This window comes from Otolemur garnettii, unplaced genomic scaffold, assembly GCF_000181295.1.
Source record: "Otolemur garnettii isolate 467f Iridium unplaced genomic scaffold, OtoGar3 scaffold00006, whole genome shotgun sequence".
In the NCBI taxonomy this organism is placed as follows: domain Eukaryota; kingdom Metazoa; phylum Chordata; class Mammalia; order Primates; family Galagidae; genus Otolemur; species Otolemur garnettii.
Window position 1 is genome coordinate 14278835 of NW_003852401.1, and position 20397 is coordinate 14299231.

General features: G+C 36.9%; 1 protein-coding gene across 4 annotated transcripts in view; it reads left to right on the forward strand.

Annotated features, from left to right (window-relative positions):
- Nucleotides 1–20397, forward strand: part of MPDZ (multiple PDZ domain crumbs cell polarity complex component) — a 168859-nt gene that overhangs the window by 120971 nt on the left and 27491 nt on the right. For 2 of the 4 annotated variants that reach the window (XM_023508119.1, XM_023508115.1), the window contains exons 26-32: nt 914–1091; nt 3824–3934; nt 11456–11618; nt 13642–13838; nt 14964–15055; nt 15546–15636; nt 18070–18150. In XM_023508119.1, the coding sequence (XP_023363887.1) occupies nt 914–1091; nt 3824–3934; nt 11456–11618; nt 13642–13838; nt 14964–15055; nt 15546–15636; nt 18070–18150 (913 nt within the window). Of the gene's footprint in view, nt 1–913; nt 1092–3823; nt 3935–8100; nt 8200–8932; nt 9005–11455; nt 11619–13641; nt 13839–14963; nt 15056–15545; nt 15637–18069; nt 18151–20397 lie in introns of all 4 variants that reach the window. The other 2 variants (XM_023508124.1, XM_023508116.1) reach the window with 2 other exon arrangements.

Genomic DNA, 20397 nt, shown 5'->3' on the forward strand with positions numbered 1-20397 from the left:
CGCTTCTCTCTTCCAAGCCCCTAAAGACCAACCTACTTTCTTTGTATTTGAGTTTGCTGACTCTGTGTCCCTCATGGGAAGGGAATCACTTGGCATCTGTCTACTCAGCTGACTTATTTCACTCAGCATAATATCCTCGAGGTTTACCCATACTGTAGCATGGGTCCATGTTTCAGAAATGCTTTCGTTTTGAAGTTGAATAACATGTGTATACCATTGTGTTTATTCATTTATTTGTTGATAGACACTGGAGTTGCTTCCCCCTTTTAGCTATTGTGAATGTTTCTATGAACATGGATATACATAAAACTCTTTAATACCCTGCTTTAAATTCTGTTTGGGTTTATACCCAGAAGTGAAATTGTTGAGTCATACGGTAATTCTGTTTTAAATTTTTTGAGGAACCTGTGAACGGTTTCTCATGGCCGTACCATTTCACATTCCTCCCAGCGGTGCACAAAGGCTCCAGTTCTCTATATCCTCACCAATACGTAGTATTTTCTGTAGTTTTTTTTTTTTTTATAGTAGTCATCCTAATGGATGTGAGATGGTATTTTATTGGGTTTCCAATTTGCATTTTTCTAATGATTAGTGATGTTAAGCATCTTTTTATGTGCTTTTGGGTTATTTATCTGTCTTTTATTTTGTTGAGTTTAGGAGTTCTCTATATTCCAGATATTAATCTCTTATCAAATACGTGGTTAGCAAATTTTTTTTCCCAGGGATTGGTGTCTTCTATTGATAGTGTCCTTTGAGGATCAAAGGTCTTTAATTTTGAGGAAGTCCCTATTTTTTCTTTTATTGCCTGTAACTTTGGTGTTTCATATATGAAAAATCATTGCCAAGTCCAAAATCATGGAGATTTTCCCCTGTGTTTTCTTATAAGAGTTGACAATTTTATTTATTTTTATAGGGTTGAACTTTGGAGAGAACCAAGCAAATCCCTGGGCATCAGCATTGTTGGTGGACGCGGGATGGGGAGTCGTCTAAGCAGCGGTGAAGTGATGAGGGGCATTTTTATCAAGCATGTTCTTGAAGATAGTCCAGCTGGCAAGAATGGAACCTTGAAACCTGGCGATAGAATAGTAGAGGTAGTGGGCTTACTGTGTCACATATTCACTCGCTCCATCTTTATAAAGTTATTCTACCCAGCATATGTTTGTGCTTACAATATTTCTTTCTTATTTGTTTCTTTTCATCCATGTTCTCTTATGTGTACTGTAACAGATTGTACATCTTGGTGTAGGTACTGATATTTGGAGATTTAGCCAACCATTTTAAAAAACATTGGCTCCAAGGTAAAATAATTATGTTCTCCTTAAAAGAAGAAAGCCAGTTTTTAGAGAAAAAAATTGAATTGTTGAAAATTACATATACACACAAATTATTCTTAAATTATTCAATGAAATTTTATTTCCATATATTTATTATTTCATTGAAGATATACTTTGTTGGTTGAGTTTATCTTTTTTTTTCCAAACTGGGTCTTTTTTGCTAAATTATTTAACACTAAGACATCGATTACCTTTCATTTATGGACTTCTTTCTTAGTCCAAGCCAGGATCTCCTTTTTTGTTCTGAGTGTTACGTCTATTCACCCCTGAAGGTTATGTGTGTGAGGACACACTTGTCCTTGATGCACGCATGTGCATAAGTATGTGGATTTCCTTAAGTGCCAGAGACAAGCATGTGGTCAGATTGTATCTCATTCCTTAAATCAAAACAAAGTTAAAAATTTTAAATAGACCCTCATCTCATGAGTCACTCACTCATTTACTCAACAGATATTCCTGGAACAGCTGTTATATTCCAGGTGCTGTAACAGGCCCTGGGTGTCCCACAGTAAACAAGGCACCACCTGCCTGCCAAGTGGGACAGATTTGACAAGCAAACAAATCACTGCAGAAAAGTATGATAAATTATTTGACCAGCATGAGCTTAGTTTTATTGAGAAGAATAGAGAAAGGAGTACCTGATTCAAATTTTCTCAGTTTTCATGATTTAGAAAGTAGACTAAATAAAGACAACTTCATGACTACTATAGTGAAAATTATGTTTACTTCATACAAGTTATTATCTCTTGTTTTCTAAGCTCATATAACTTACACACTAAAATTCTTTAATTGTTTAGAAGAATTGTTTAGAACTATGACATTAAAATGAACATTTTGGTGATTTATTTATTTATTCCTTCATTGACTGTCTCTGAGAATTGAAGAAGGAAAAATATTTTGACCTGAGAAAAAGAAAGAACCATGTCCCTTTTTTCTTTTATGGACATTTATAGGGAAGAATGATAGACTTGTTACTTCCTCCTGCATCTTAACCTTCATTAGATATCTTGGCCTTCCTTTAAAGAACTCCTTACGTTAGTATATTGTCTCAAATTTCCACTTTTAGATTATTACTAAGTTTATTTTATACATACTTACTGTTACATATGGTTGCTCTCAATAAAAAAGTAAGAAATATTTAGAATTATTTCTAGAAATAATTGGCCATACTTTTCTTCTAAATATTGTTACATATCTTAAGAGTTAAAACATCTTTTTCAAATTGAAAAGAAAGGCCCTTTTTGTGTTGGAAAATACTGTGTGCAATTTAGCAATGATTTGCTGAGTGCCATATGGGCCAGGGCTTTTCCAGTAAATGAGAAAGCTTTAGTTCTCTGTAATCCTGGGTATCCTAAAATATGTCTCTGCTGAGAGTTTCTGAAAATGTATGTGGACAAGGTAAGTAGAGAACTGTAAAGTATTCTATTCTGAGTAGGGAGTTCTTTGGACTGGAGTAAAGGTATTTACCATCCTGTTGAGTTTTCCCACAAATGGTGTATATAGTAGATAATATGACAGACAGGAATACTGACTTTTGTTCTATGAAAAAGTTAAATGCCATTTTTAATGTGCACCGAAAAAATATTGTTATGTCCTTCGAGATTCAACCTGAGAGTACATATAATTCTTTTAAAGGTGATAATGTTCTATGCAAAAATTTAATAATTTTCTTTTCCAGAATTGTGTCCACTCTGAGTTTATTATTTTCTTGTACATACTGTATCATGGTAATTGGAAGTGATAAAAATGATAATAATATCCTATAGTTTTCTGGCAGGATTAGCATTTGGCCTTTTAAACTATTCTCCTTCATATTCATAGAGTGCATACACTGATCTGATCATCACTTAGATAAGCCATGGTCAGTGAACTTTACCAAATAACTTTCCCTTTCAAACTATTTATGTGAGAATTACTAACAAATCAGCACAGTTGCTTGCCTTCCAGCTCCTATCATGTCTACTGCAAAGATTCTTTTGCCAAACTAACTTTTCCATAATCTCAGTTTTTTTGATATTAGAATTTTTTTCTTAACTTCAAACCTACTTGTTTGAACCTAGAGAGAAATATACAAGTCATCACCCACCTATTTCCCAAAATACTCCATAATGAAAAAGAAGAAAATTAGTACAGTGACTTTCATGCTGAAGACAGTGCTGCTGGGCAGTTCCCTTACATTATTTCTTTGATGACACTGATTTATTAATTTAAGGAACAGCTGAGCAATGGAAGGAATACAGAAGGAGAGCCTTCATTTTAATTGATTATTTCAGTTGATTATTGAAGACTGAAATCTGTGTCCAGAACAAGGGACCACAAGTCTACTAGATAGATGAAAAGTTCTCCAGCCTCATAAATTGTCTCAGTTATTTTTGATGCCAAAACAGATTTTCTAGGGTCCTAACCAAGGATCCCCAAATTTCATATCCACAAATTGTCTTGTTGTTCTATAGCTTCTTGAAATGTTAAGCTGAGGCCTTCCATTGCAGGTGGATGGAATGGACCTCAGAGATGCCAGCCATGAGCAAGCTGTGGAAGCCATTCGGAATGCAGGAGACCCTGTAGTCTTTATGGTACAGAGCATTATAAACAGACCAAGGGTAAGCGAACACAGAGGGCAAGGTAGGCATATCCACACAGTGCTCAACTTGGAATCTAATGCATCAGGGGCCAAGTTGTCTGTATGAGCAAAGACATCAATTTTTGAAATCTCAGACTTATGAAGAGTTGATTTTGCTTTTTTAAAAATTGAACTATCCTGGAAACCCTTCCACCATGCTTAATAAAGATTTTCAAAGTCTGTTGAAAACATACAGAAGTAAGATTTATTGGTGACCATGGGTATCTAGATGGCACCTAGTATTTATTGTAATCACAAAATTGGCAGGTTGTTAAAAAAAAAAGTGCTGTAGTCCTTCAGGTTAATAGCCCCTGATGTCCAGTGGAGTCCCTCAGGAGCAAGAGAAATTACATTTTCTTTAAGTTAGCTCTCTAGACAGAATATCCTGCTTATGCAATCCCAGAGTCACCTGTGAATAATGTTTAATGTATTCATATATCCCACTGAACATTAAATTTCCACAGGACGGACTTTGTTTATTTACCAGTAATTTTATAATTGCTCTTTCCCAGGCATCATTATAATCATCGTATAGCTCTCCATCACTGTATAACTCCTTCTGGCCAGAAATTTACTAACCCACTCATTTTCATTTTAGAAAATATAAGTACATTTAATGAATATTGTTGATAGTGAAGGTACAAAGCGAGGCTTCTTGTACTTGGTGTATCCTAATGATGCTGAAGACGAAAATTATGCTGAGACTTTAAAGCTGTTTTTTCTATTCCTTCTTTATGGCTCATGAAAAACATGTTTCATATGCAGCAATTATTAAGTATTTCAGGGTCATATGCCCCTTTGAAAATAGAAATACCCACATTCACTCAGTTTGCATTTCATTTCAGGGCTTTCCTAGATGTCTTGAAACTCTTGAGAACTTCCCTTTTACATTTAGCTGACAAAGCCTGTCAGGCTGATTGCCTTTGAATTATCTGCTTACCAGGTTTTAGGATCAGTTATCTTTAAAAGAAAAGCATCAACATATATGAGAGATGTCAAAAGCATCTTCCGAAACTTAGAATATGTAATTTTATACATAAATATATTGAATTTTACATGTAAAGTGCATAATTTAAGATATTAATGCTTAAATGATGGAAGGAAAGTAGCAAACTGCTTTGGAGATTAATCTGTCAAAGTAGCGTCAATATTCTATTCCATGCACTATAAGCACAGTGATCAGACTGATCTCACTGGTCCTTCCTTTTATTATCAAGACAGGTGTAATTGGTCTGAGTTCACTGTAGGGAATAAATTTAGTAGTTCTTAATGTAAGCAGTTATCTTCACATCTGCAGATTTTAATCATTCTCTTGTTTATTGTTAGGTAATAATTATCCATTCAGATAGGAAATCTGCCAAATGGTAGGGCTGCATCATGCTGTATTCTTTACAGAGGCTATTCATTTTGTTCAAATAACTATAAAACTTTTTACATTTGTTTCCATTTGTGTGTTAAACATAGACACAGCATGATAATGTTGGTAAATGGCTGTTTAAGTTAAAGCTATTTTTTATTTTTGTCTGTGGGTGGGTTTTACTTCTTTTTTTGTTTTATTTTTAATTTCCCACTTTATGTCACTTGGGACAATACTATAAATTGCTGGATAGTGATTCTCAGTATTTCTTGAAAAACTTAAACTACAAGCATTTCTTTCTATGTCAGTCCCATTTTCTCATGAGTTGAGAAGATATATTGTCTCATCCACCTGGAAAATATTCTATTTTACTACTGAAGGCACAATGATGCCTGATTATGTAGCAGTTACTCAAGGATAAATTTTGCTTACCTTGACATGTTTAGTCAAGTTATACTCATTTTTTCTTTGGGAAATTAGAATTAATTTTGCATTTGAAATGAAATATGTGTGGTTTTCAATGACTTACTTCCCTTTGGAAATTATCATATCCCCAAGAATCTAAAGGAAAAATTTCACAAATACACACAGTTAAGAGTTTCTTAGTGGTAAATGTTTTATTTGTAGATATAGGGAAAGCTTCTTAGGGAATCTTATATGTAGGCTGAAAAGCCAGCGGGTCTCTTTGACCTTTTGGCTGTTCAGGAATCAGTACTTTCCCCAACTATCCCTGGTAATTCTACCAGCCAGTTTGACCATTCCCTGAATTCGGTCTGACTACACTGTTTGCCTGAAAGTTGCCCCAGTAATAGAGGCTAGAGAAGATTTTTGTCTTCCTTGTACTGTGTCTTAATTACTACTGTTTCTGGTCTCATTGGGCCTTTGGTCTATGAACAAAACTTTTGTCACTGATTTTTTAATAAGAAATATAATCTGTTTCTATAAATCTTTCCCTAATAATAGTGGTCTACCATTTCATCTCCTATGCTTATGCTATACTTTTATATTCTACTATCAGGGCCAAATTCTAATCCTATAAAATCTGCAAATTATAAAAAAAGAAATAAAATAAAAATTTAAAAAAACTAGAATTCTCTTTAAGGATTCCATTCCTTGCCATTGTAGTTTTGTTTTCTGTTTTGCAGAATTATACAGGACACGTGACACCTATAACCCCATGTATGAGGATTAGAAATAATCTCTACCATTCATAGCCCTGAATTATTTTGTCTAAGATTTGTTTTTTATTTCTACTAGTCATTTCTTCCACCTTAATAAACAAATGGTCATGTTCCTTGGCATTTGTGATCTTCACTTTTTGTAAAGCAGGAGTTGACATTTTCAACTGAAAAGCAGAGAGAAAGTTGAGATGAGCAGAAATGTCATTGTGCCCATTTCTTTTTCCCATCTTCCCTCTGTAGGAAAAATATTGCAAGAAGAGCAGATTGAAAGGGTAATGTGGCATAAGCTTTAGTACAGGCATACTGAGGATAGTCTTTCCAGAGTGTTCTCCCATACAGGGTGGTGTCACATGACAACCTTTCTCTACACTTGATGCCTGCCAGTGGGACTTTTTTATAGAGAGAAGTAACACAAACATTTAATTGGAGCCAAAATGAATTTTAAATGTCTGCAATTTCCCCTGAAGGATATAGTCAATAAAAGAAAAAGATAGTGGGTGTGAAAAGAAGAAGAATTTATTGTGCTAAGGAAATTACTTTTCTTTTTTTTTTAAACTATGAAAATGCTAAATTCTATCTGGCAGTCACCCTGCCTTTAAAATGTATGTTCAACTCTAACAGTCTGGCTTGGGGCTTATTACAGGCAAGCCTATGAAAAACACTCCAAGGCAGGACTTCAAGTATTATCCAAAGCCTCATAAATCCCCCAATAATATGGGAAATTTTATAGAAATTTTTTTTAAACATGGATCTCCATGTTCCTACCTCCACAGAAAATGGGCAGAAAGAGAGCACCACTGTCCAGGGATTTATTTCTTAACAAATTATTGATTTCACTTTTTTTAATTAAAAAATATACTTGCTCCCATGAGGAACCTGCAGCCTCAAGGCCACATGTGGCCCCCCAGATCTCCAAGTATGACCCCCCCCCCCAACTGAATCCAAACTTCCCAGAACAAATCTCTTCATTAAAAAGATTTGTTTGGTAAAATTTGGACCCGTCAAAAGGTCACACTCTAGGATCCAGAAGGCCACATGTGGCCCTCAGGCTATAGGTTCCCCCACCCCCTTACCCCACCCCTTAGTCAAAGTAGGAAAAGTTTCCTTACAGGGAAACAAAAGAATAATGAAGGTTACCAACCAATGAACTAGTAGACAGATGTTTAATTTGCATTCTGGAACAGAAAGAGTATTTAAAAAAAAAAAACATAATTAGCTTTTAAGTGTAAATGAAAAAAACTTTTGTGGTTTTAATTTTGAAACATTTGTTGATATGCATGAAGCATATATTAATATATAAAGTTAGCAAAATGTATGTGCCTCTGTCTGTGAGAATGAAGATACTCAGTGAAAATAAAAACAATCTGGGATCAATGTGACAAACTAGTTTCCTGTGTGTTTTATGGACTAATTTAGACCCAGATGTAGATTTAGGTCATTAGAGATAAGTAAAGATTTATTCCAGACCATTTAAGATATTGTCCTTGATTACTAGATCTGACAGGATCTTGTTTTCACATATTTTTTAAAGTCAGTAAGTACTTTGTTTTTAAAACTAAGTTGTTTTAAATACGTGTTGCGCTCAGCGCCTGTTATGTTTCCTTTTAGAAATCCCCTTTGCCTTCCTTGCCGCACAACCTTTACCCTAAGTACAACTTCAGCAGCACTAACCCATTTGCTGACTCTCTACAGTTCAACGCTGACAAGGTTGGATAATGCCCGTCATCTTGCTGTTGCCTTTTGCAAATGTTTTGTTCTTTGTGACTTCTGTGCCTTTGTCCCAGTTCACGATTTACTACATTTGGGCAGGAAAAAAGAAAAAAAAAAAAAACTGTGTGTTTGGAGTGGGCATGCAAATCCTTTCTTAAGCACATTTTCTTGCCAGAAAATATTCATTTTTATCCCTGAAATTAAATAACCCTTCTGAAGAGTAAGAGAGAATCATGAGTCCAATGCCTTTCTGTGTTTCGGTGTGACTCAAATTTTCTGATGTTTAGTTGGCCAAATGTATGCACTACTTTCACATATAATTTCTTCTTTAAAGACTTGTATTAGTTTGAATCCTGACTTCTGCAAGGTGGTCATAAAAGCTCTTACATGAGTTATTCATTCTGTAAATAATTGTGTGCATGTACAGGCAGGAGTCTGTTGAATATTCATAAAGTGCGTCCATGTAAATGCCTGAATCAGGAAACATAACTGTTTCAGTGCTCATAAATCTATATTTGGATATTCTCGTATTTTTGATGAAACTATAAAACCAGCATTGAAACAAAAATTTACAAGAATTTATATACTATAATTTGATCATGAAAAGGAAAAAAGCTGTCAACAATTTCTTTTAGGAAATATTTTATGAATATTCATTAGATTCCATGTTATTGTAATGTGGATAACCAAAGATGCTGTATCTAAAGGAATATGTTTTCTATTACTGTAGGAATTACAGAATTCAAGTAGAATTATCTTCTATTGTTCCCTGACTAACCCTTTTGCTCCCACACCCTTCAAGGTTTGTCTGTGTGTGACCTTCTCTTGGGTGGGTGTGACCCTGTGTGCTGTACGCATGTGGTGGACCAAATGCACACATGGGGGCATGGAGTGATTTCAAGTGTACTTTGCATTTTTTCCAATGAAAGCTAAATAATCTTTGCTATATACTTATATTTCCACTAATAAATATAAAGGAGTGTCAGTAACAAGTCAGATATACATGATCTTGATGAGAATAAGGCTATTAGGGTTAGTAAAGTAGAACACCTATTTGCTTTTTGCCCCTCAGATAAATACAAGCTTATATTAGATATGATGAGTCAGTTAGGTTAGGGCCCCATTTTGGTTTACTCACAGTGTGAAAATTGAAAATGTGCCTAAGATCGCAAACAGGTTTTCACGGAAACTGCTTTTGTGTGTGTGTGTGTTGATTGTTCTTAAGGAAAATAACAGCTCAGAAAAATTAAGCGGAAAGATCTAGAAAATGTACATCCATAGATTTGTTAAAATTATAGAAGATTTAAATTAGATTTTGTTCTACTTTTTAAAAATGAAATGGACTAAATTCCTACTTACTAGCATTTTCTGTTGTTAAAGAGAAGTACATATTTTTTAACCAGGAAAATTCTGAAGTATAATACTTGTGTCCCCCTTCTTCACTATGATTAATGAAACTTTATTGGATCCAATGATGATTTTAATGTTTGTTCATTTTTATTTGTACATTATTAATTTAAAAGCTTTCTGGGACAGCATTTGGGGAGATAGCAAGGTTTTCATTTGCACTAGAACTTACATTTGCTCGTCCAGTGATATGTGAATTGAACATTTTAATACTGTAGATTCTGTACCCTGAAAATTCATTGCCCTGAAGTCTCTATCACCCAGTTCTCTGCTTTGCCAGAAAATTTAGTGCTTTCGGGATCATCAAAGAAAAATCACATTCACAGTCAAATACTTATAGTATAAGATATAATTTGTGAAATTCTGATTCTTGGCACCAACTAGTAATTCCTAAGTGTTTGTGCATGCCTGTCCTTTGGCGTGTTCTTAAAGGAAGTAAACATAAGTTATGTCAGAAGAATTTTTATGCAGAAAAAAGGGAAAATAAAGCTGGGCATAGTGACTCATGCCTGTAATCCTAGCACTTTGGGAGGCTGAGGCAGAGGGATTGCTTAACGTCAGGAGTTTGAGACCAGCCTGAGCAAGAGTGTGAGCCTGTTTCTACAAAAAATACAACATAAACTGGGCATGGTAGTGTGTGCCTGTACTGCTAGCTACGCAGGAGGCTGAGGCAGGAGGAGTGTTTGAGCCTAGTTCCAGGTTGCAATGATCAGGGATGACACCACTGTACTCTAGCCCAGGCAATAGAGAAGACCCTGTCTCAAAACAAAAACAAAACCAAAAAATAAAAAATAAATGAAAAATAGAATATAAGGAAAAGTAGGAAAACTACAGGTTCAAGACATCAGGGACAACTTCATACAAAGATCAGAACTTTAGCTGGGTGAGTTCCTGACCGTTGAGTTAGGTACCATCTTACTATGGAAATTGTACGAGACAACATGGCGTAATGGAAAGTGCTTTGGATTAAGAATTAAGCAAAAGGAAGTCTAGTTCCACTGCATAATTTGGAACAAAATCCTTTGTTTTTCATGGCCTGAGATTCAAAAGGTTTTATTCATCTGCAAAACGAATAAAATGAACTCAGTGACTTAAAGGCCTTTTGAACTCTAACATTCTGTTTAATAATCTTTTAAGATCTGGATGATACCAAGTACCAAGTGTTTTTCTGCTTTGTTTGTGCTTTGTTTTTTGACATAGGACGTATGGTCCTGAGTGAAAACAAGTATTCTATTCTTTGGCTTTGTCTGAAGTATTGTCCTACGTTTTCTAATTGACCTTGCCAGCTACCTTGGCCAGGGAGAGACAGTGGTGTCCCTCAGATCAGAGTTTATGTGTTTTGTGTTAACCGTCTGGCTCCCTGGTAGGCAAGCCTGCATTCTTGTTTTCATGGATTTGTTGAGCAAATCATATGGAGAGAGGATTCAGGTAGCAATAAAAAATTCTTTCTACGGAGTCTCTCTAACAAGCTTTAAAAGCAGCTTTTTTGTTAATTTTCTCTTGTAATCATGGCCACACCTCTGCATATTTTTGCTAACTTTTGGTAGAAAATTTTTTACCAGAAGAGAAAGTTTGTGTAAATTTTTAAAGTCCTATAAGGCTTCAAGTTGACTAATTAATTGGTTAAAATAGCAAATAGCAGCCTAATGGATTGTGCTGCGATACTGTTTTGTTTCATATATTCACCACCTGAATCCTCTCTATATTCCATTATATATTCCTGTATATATTCCATTAGTGGTTAGTTTGAAGTCAGCCTTTGTTTTTGATATTATACTTTTTTCTTTTCCTTGAAGTTTTCTTCCTTTGACCACACATACCCACTGCATTCTTCTTGTTCCCACAGGCACCCAGTCAGTCAGACTCGGAGCCAGAGAAGGCTCCATTGTGCAGTGCGCCCCCACCCCCTCCTCCAGCATTTTCAGAAATGGGCAGTGGCCAGGCACAGTCATCCTCAAGCAGCATCTCAGAAGAGGTGGAGAAAGAGGACGAGTTCGGTTACAGCTGGAGTAGGTTGTCTTTTTATTATGTACTTAATCATAAGAGGTATTAAATTAGCTCTGAAGTTTTCAAGGCTATGCCCCAGATAGATAAATATTTTGCAACTTTTCTGATATGTAGCGCAATTCTGTGTGGAAAAAAATATTGTTTGTTTTACATAAAGACAGCATACGTATCCAAAGCATGAAATAGTATTCTTTCTTTTCTTTAAATGTGCATTCCTGATAATGTGTGAGAGTAAACAAGGACGGGCCACTGCCTCGGAAGCTAGGACTGGATCAGCCACCCTGTGATCCTGAACAATCCTTTCTGGGCTTCAGGTTCTTTATTGTAAAATCTGTTTGTTGTTGATATCACACCTTGAACTTCTGGTATTTTAAGTACTAGGATGTTAACATAAGATAATGTGGGAATCAAATCTTTAGGCATTTGCTAAGTTGTTTAATTGCTTCTAAGTTTTAGCCCAGTGGTTCTCTCTCTTTTTAATTTGTAATTCTTCCCTCAAGTTGCTAACATTAAATTAGATAACTTCCTAGGACTGTTAGGCACAATGCCTACTGCACAGAAATCGTTCAAAGTCAGCTGTTAATAGGATGAATGGGGTATCTCTGTTTTCTATGGAAAAATACCATTTTGTAGGGAAATATTAAAAAGTTAGTGGCAAGTTATAAATCTCATTGTTTAAAAAATTATTTTTAAAAATTAAATATTTCCATAAAGAATACTACAGTATGCCAGGCGCCTTGGCTCACGCATGTAATCCTAGCACTCTGGAAGATCTGAGGCAAGAGGATAGCTTAAACTCAGGAGTTCAAGACCAGCCTAAGAAAGAGTGAGGCCCTGTCTCTACTAAAAAATAATAGAAAAATTAGCCAGTCGTTCCAGCTACTTGGGAGGCTGAGGCCGGAGGATGGCTTGAATATAGGAGTCTGAGGTTGTTATGATCCAGTTTGACATCATGATACTTCTTTTGGAGATACTTCAAAAAGGAAAAAAATGCTACAATACATGCTTTTTAAAAGTACAGGGTATAAAAGTCATACTGCTAGATTCTGGGATTCAGGAGATGTCAGTTTATGAAACTGAAACTGTTAGTGTCCATGTAAAATGTATGGCATTAGTCAGATGGTAACATTTCCTGAGAGAGGAGTTGTAAAGTTTGCGATTTTCTCAGTATACTGCTAATCTAGTCAAGGTGGCCAGAATGTACCCCAAGGAAAAAGTGAACTGGAATGTGTCAGGCTTTTTCTATTATTGTGCCATCCCAAAACTTAATGGCTTAAAACAATTTATTATCAGTCTTTCAAGCTACAGTGGTGGGCTGGACTTCCAAGATGGCTCACTCCCTTGGCCAGGGGGTAGTACTGGCTGCTGGCCAACCACTCATCTGAGGCCTTGCCTCTCTTAAATTGAAAAGGGGTATACAAGAACCTTCACCTTTTTTAAAATGTGGGGTGAGAGATATAAATGGTCTGTCTCATCTATTTAGGACATGTGTCCCAGAAGTGGGACAGGTACATCAATTTGTCCTATCCTTCTGGTTCTGTGCAACAAGAAAACCCATCTTCATTCTGGAAGTGTGTAGCAGCAGCTGCCCAACATCCTGAGATATAGAGTGTAGATTTTCCTACAGGAGAAAAGTTCCCGCTGATCAGTGAACACAAATATTCTGGACGCCTTAGTTCTGCTCTCCTCTGCCAATGATAACATTAGTTTCTGGTTTAATCACAGCCTTTGAGAGTTTATAAACATGAATTACTTCTCCTGGGCCTGTCACCTCAAGGTGAACTGATTAATCAGACACCATGCTTTCTATATCCTGGATGCAAAGAAATTCCTCAAAGTTTGAATATATTCCAAGAAATAAGGGTCAATGGAAGGATGCGCAGTCTATTTAGATTTTAACTGGCAAAGATTACATTTTGATAGAAATAATGCCCCTTATAGAGATAGAACTAAATAGCCTTCCATAGTAGAGCGTTTGCCTATGAATTCACCTTAAACATATGTATTTTCTGTTGTTGTTTGTAGAAAATATCCGAGAGCGTTATGGAACCCTAACAGGTGAGCTACATATGATTGAACTGGAGAAAGGCCGTAGTGGTTTGGGTCTAAGTCTCGCTGGGAACAAAGACCGATCCAGGATGAGTGTCTTTATCGTGGGAATTGATCCAAATGGAGCAGCAGGAAAGGATGGGCGGTTGCAAATTGCAGATGAGCTTCTAGAGGTAAGTTCTTGTGGCAGATTTTGAATTTACTCTTTCTGTTTCAGTGACGTAGAATAATGAGTTTCTAGAAAATAACCCAGACCTCATCTGGTGACTGAAAAAACTATTGCTTGCCTAATAAAATAAATGCTTTGCAACAAATCTGGCTCTAGACCAAATCTCTGCTAAGGAGACCCCATGTTCCCATTAAGTTCCATTCAAAGGTCCTGATTATGTAGCACCAGAAACAACTTTTGCTCCGAGACAGTCATAAGGATCACACTTCAAAAACCTTTATTTTGTCTGCTGCATTTTTTGTTAGGAGTTTTTGAAAAGCCAAGTGACCAGTCATTCCCCAGTAATGAGGCTGAGATACTGGAAGTAGAATCACTAATGGACAAAGGGATAGAAGCAAAGTGAAGAGCTGGTGTGGGGTCAAGATTAAGGCTAAAATTCAGCCTACCACGCAGAGGAAATTTGCAGACCATACTTTATACTGTTGAGAATTTTATTTGGTTGTAGTATTTGTCCTTGCTCCCTGTAGGCTGGGATCCATGTGTTTTTATATTACCTTTACACTCTTCCCCACGTCAAGCATGTTTCTGTACAGGCTCAGGAGGCTCAGCCAGTGAAGGCAGAATAACTAGATGACTGACCTGGCAGTTTGCACTGGGCACTGTGCTGTTGAAACAGTCTTTTGCCTTAGTCCTGAATCTGCTCAGTATCATTTCTCCCAGTGGCCTATTTCTAGGCCTTGAGTTTTGAGACTATTGGGAAATATGACAGTTGGGGACTTCCCCAGGACGGCCATGGCAGGTCCCAGGTGTTTCCACAGAGCCCTACTTTGTACAGAGTGTGCTGGAAGCACCATGCCTGCCTGGGGGGTTGCTGTCTGCTCTCTTACAGTTGGCCCACATCGTGCCTCTTTGCCCCCAGTTTGTGGATATTAGACTTTGTGCACCCTTTAATGTTGGCTATAAATATGAGCTCTTTAAATTTACTATGAGAAGTCAGGTTCATGCTCTGGGGATAAAAATACGTGTGATATTTTAGAAGAAGAAAAAAAATGTGTTTTTCATTAGCTAGACAGGATGTTAATTGTGAAATTATAATTTCAGGCTCAAATAACATACTCATTTCTCACAGATCAATGGTCAGATTTTATATGGAAGAAGTCATCAGAATGCTTCATCGATTATTAAATGTGCCCCTTCTAAAGTAAAAATAATTTTTATCAGGTGAGCATTTTCTTTTGCTGGTTAACCAAATATTGGTTGGCATTTGTACTCTCTGTTCTTTTGAATGAAATCAAAGCATTTATAAATATGTAAGTGCTGCAGTTCTAGATTTGGGGAAGTTAAGAGAATTTTCTCTAATAATGTTCCTGACTTTTTTTTTTTTTTATTGAATGGTAACTGTGTATATTAATGCACTTCTGGGGTACGGTGTGGGGTTTTCACATGCAATCTGAAATACTTCCATCAAACTGGTTAACACAGCCTTCATGCCATTTTCTCAGTTATTGTTTTAAAACGTTCACATTCTACTCTTAGATTCACTTGTACCCCTGTAAGATAAACTTCAGAAGTGATCCCTCCAATCCTCCTCCCTCCACCCATTCCCCCTCCCTTCTCCCTCCCCCCCTTCTCCCTTGTTCCTGACCCTTTAAATAGGAAAATGAAAATCATATAATTATGATATGATAGGTTGATGCTTTTTTCCTTTTAGAAATAAAGATGCAGTAAGTCAAATGGCTGTATGTCCTGGAAATACAGTAGAACCTTTGCCTTCTACCTCAGCGAATCTTCCAAATAAGGAGGTATATGTGAATTTTGTTCGTTTCTCTGGAAAGATTTGATAGGTATACCCCTTACTAATTCAGTTACCAAATGCAGAATACTTATAGGTATATCAAAGGTATATAAGTTATGATGTTGGCCCTCAAGGAATTTATAGCCTAGTACAAAAAGTCACTCGTATAAATAAGCTTGCCAAATCCATGAGGGCTACTTGGATTCTGCATAGGATGCAGCGAGGGCAGAAAAGGAGTTATCAGTTCTGCCTCTGGAGAGAGTGACAATAACACTTGTCAAAGACATTACACATATAGAAGTATCTACTGGGGGATTTACGGCTAAAACACGACCCTCATGGACTTGGCATAGATACTCTGGCCAGTGTAGGGAACTGAAAATTGCAGAGCTTTCCTGAACACGGGAGGCAAAGAAGGAAGGCTCCTGAGAAAAGTCTCTGGGGAAGGGACGAGGGCCAGGTCATGGGAAACATTAATAGACTAACATGTCCTGACTTTCTCTTTGAGGCAGACTGGAGCCCAAAGAACAGGAATTGCATTGTTAAAAACTTCTCCAGCAGTTGTACAGAGAAAATCAGAGATAGTGGGGAAAGAAGTTAAGATAGTGGGAATAAGAAAATTATTGGAATAATTCAAGATAAAGACAATGAGGGCCTGAACTAAGGCATGAGAGGCTAGTTAGTTATGTTAGATGTTTAGAATTTAAAGCGATAGTGCTTCATCCCCAATTAAATGTCCTCGTTGAAGAAAAATATGTAGAATAAATGTATATGTTGAAGAAAAAGACAAAAAAGAAGAGTAGATATTTGCAAAAATATAATATATTCTATTGAGTGGTTGAGAATTTATTTAGCCAATAAATATTTCCGGAGTAATCTGCCTTGTACTGTGTACTATTGTTTGGGCTAAGGATATACTGGGAATTAAACAGACAGGATGTATAAGATTTTCAGGCACTTCACTTAGTGACATGGTAGATAGTTGTCTTACCAAAATAAAAAAGACAAAAAGGAGGAGTAGATATTTGCAAAAATATAAGACATTCTATTTGAGGCAGCTTATGAGTGAAGTGCCTGTTGGAAAGGCTGGTAGACATATGCGTTCTGTACATTTGGTATACAACAGTGATTTTAAACCAGTGTGCCTTGGCCCACTGGTGTGCCGTGAGCGGTTCTTAGGTCTGCCACAAAAATTTTTTAAATGTATTAATTAAATTATTTTCAAAAGATGTTCAAAGCACATTAAGTATATTCTTTCTCTTACTCTTTTTTTTATCAACAAAATTTAAGTGTGCTGTGGTAGTTTAACTATTGGTTCAAGTGTGCCAAGAGATAAAAAAAAAAGGGGGGGGAGAAACACTAAGCTTGGACATGAATTCCCAGAGGTGTGGATTAGGTATTTGTTAGCCATGGGAGCTAACCAATGGGTGCTTGCCAACGGGAAGTGTTCAGAGAGAAGAGGGCCAAGGGCAGAACCATGGACCATCACCAGGAGAGAGGAAGGCTCACAAAGAGGAGTCGGGGGAATGAAGAAGAACCAGGAGATGGTTTGAGGAAGGAAGGTGCTAAATGCTGCAAATAGGTCCAGTAAACGGTGACTAAAGGGAGTCCCCTGGATTTGGCAATAGGAGATTATTCAGTAGTTTTTCAGAAAAGAAGTGATTGAAAAGAAGTTAAGGAGAGGGCAGTGGTTAGAAAGTGGCAAAGAACTAACAGAATTTGTGGTGGGAGTTTTGTCTTGATTTGGAAAAGCTTTGGTTCCATGTGTAGGTGAATAAAAGGAGGTAGTTGAGAAAGAAAAGATTGAAATTAGAGGAGCAATGGAGTTTGTCAGTGAGGGAAGGTGTAGGAATAGAAACAGTCTTCCCTAAGTGAATATATAAATAAACACAAACACTTTTTACACATAAGATGGGTGCACACATCGTTGTCCCCTAACAGCTCCTGATGGTGGACTGAGTCAGGTGGTTATTCAAGATGGCTAGGTTATAAACGGGAAAATTTTATTTTCATACTATTTTATTTTCTATGAAATGTATCCCTTAAGGAAATGGAGTATTTCAATAACGTTCAGGTAATACATTTCATAATTGCTAATTTACTTGGTAACTAACACAGTACAGAATAATGAAAGGCATCTCTGCTAGTGCTCTGCTTCGAGTTTCAGTGCTTAGGAGCTGGGTTGCCATCCAATTTCATCACAGAGCAGATCCAGGCCATCTTCAGAGCCTTTTGGTCTCTCTGTGCTCTCAAATGATCGTTGCCTAGTCACGTCTCTCATGTATTTTGAAGAGGATGTAGTATGCATATATTCCATAAATGTTAAAATAGTAATAATGAATTATAATGTATGAAATAATTTTAAGTGACCATTATATTTAAACAAACAAAAATACCTAATACTCAGTTGCCTTATTTGCCTTTCCTTTCTCTTTATCAGATGGAACCAAGTTTCACTACTTCTGGCGCCGCGGTGGACCTCAGTTCATTTAAAAATGTACAACATCTTGAGCTTCCCAAGGTAGATGTGCTGTAAAGGGGAGTAAAGTGATGTGTGCACCTTCACACCAGTGTACGATTCCCTGGTTTCAGAAGTGTGGTCTCCAGATGAGCAGCGTCAGTACCACCTGAGACCTTATTAGAAGCCAGACACTTAGACTCACCCAGCCTTACCTGGTGAATGAGAGACCCCAAGGGCAGGCTCAGAAGTGTGTGTTTTAATAAGCCTTCCTGGTAATTCTAGAGCACACGTAAGTTTGAGAAACCCTGTACTAAATGATACTTTAGCAGGGGCCTAGCTTTTCCTGCTATGGTTATTCCAAGGTATAACATTTAGACATCTCTCCTTGGTTCATTTATCGAGGTCCTGCTATGGAGGAAATGAAACTAAAGAAATAGAAGTTATAGTATTTGTCCTTTATAAAAATCAAAGCTCATATAACTAGATGTTCTGCCGATAGGCATCAGTGAGGGATTTGCTTGAGAAAGACCTAATCTTTATATTTAAAAGATCAATTTGCTGAACAGAAACCTATAAATGCTATCAGGCACTTCAGGCTCCTGATGGAAAGCAGGTGGACAGTGGGTGAACAAGAGTCTAAGCAGAAAGAGCGGTGAAGTGCTCAGGACAGAGAGGAAGGAAGAGGGAGGTGGGTGAGTATGGGGGGATATTTGCAGGAAGTGCTATAGATGGAAGGAAGCAGAGTGATCCACGTACCACTTTCCAGTCACGAGCAGTACAGCTCAGGGTCCTTCTGTCTGAGTTGAATCCTTGCTTTCTCAGGAACAACCTTGGTACATTGTATGAACTTTGTTTACTTGGGATTCTTCATCTGTATATTTGAGATTATGATAGTACTTTTATCTTAGGTAATTGTAAAGATGACTTAAGTTGCTTTTAAAATAGCATAATTTCTGGCCTATGGAATACCCTGTTAAGTATTCAGGGAAAAAGAATAATACCCTGACTATCTTGTTTTGGTTTCTTTTTTATCATAGATAACCCTATACAAAAATGGATTGCTCTCATCTTAGAAAATACAGGTTAGAGACGTCCTTATTATGAGCTATTTTTGTTGTAGATAGAAAAGAACAGATGTCATTCAAGCGTTTGCCATTTCTGTCAAGAACTCAATACGCTTCCATGGCATGATCTGTCATTCTGTTGCCATTTAGAACAGAGAATATCTTCCCTTTTCCGTCCTAATTTCAGGTCGTACGTTCTATTTTCTCCTAAATCCCATAGGCAGGATTGACAGTATTTAACAGCACAGTAATTCCTCTATAATTTGTTCATTATGAAACATTGAAATGTATGCTGAATACTTTATAATGAATAATTTCTTTTAAATCCCAGTTTATGCTTATCTTTAGGAAAGTCCTAAATAAGATAATTGTTTTACATATTTCCTTTTGTAGTGTTGATTCTCATTTATTCACCTAAGGATTAGTACATGCTAGGATATAATGAGTGCCTCCAAAATGTTGGTGGATTGAACTTGTAGATAAATAAGGAGCAGAATCCTGTTGTGGCCGAGAGCACAGAGCCAGAGCACATGGGTCAGGGACTTGGATTTGCCACTTACTGGCTGTCTGACTATGACCTTGGCTATGTTTTTTAGTCTGTACATAGTTTCTTCTCTCCAAACTGAGCGTAATAATTGTACTGACATAGAGTTGTAGCGAGAAATTAAGTATAGAGAGAGAAAATTAAATTCATGTATGAGCGTTCAGTACCTAGCATATGTACAGGGTGGACATGAGGTTCGTGTGCAGTTTTATTAAGTTAAACTAATTTAAGTTGCACACAAACCTTATGTCCACCTGTACATCATAATAGGGAGGATCGAATAAGCTGACAAAGAGTTGTCTGACTGCTTGTCTCAGTTTTTTTTCTCTGATCCTTTCTCTTCATACTTCAGGCTACCTCATTGAGGTGCTTGATAGTTGTTCATGTGTCTTAATTCCCTACGCAGAACCTTTCAAAGACTTTCTTTGTCAAACAGATACATTCAGCTTCTTTGGCATGGAATTTAGGAGCCTTTTCTGTGTCCCAGGAGCCCTTCTCCCATCCTGTGTGAATGCCTATGAAGGACTTAATCCTGCTGACCCTCACTTTCTTCTCTGTAAATGTGGCTGCTTATATCAAAGGATTGTGGCTGTGATTGGACGAGCTAATGAAGAAGGTTCCTTCACTATAATATTAAAGCTGGTCTCTGCTTTGAGCCTCCTTTTTGCGTTAGTCAGTGGATGTCTATTGTGCACTTTC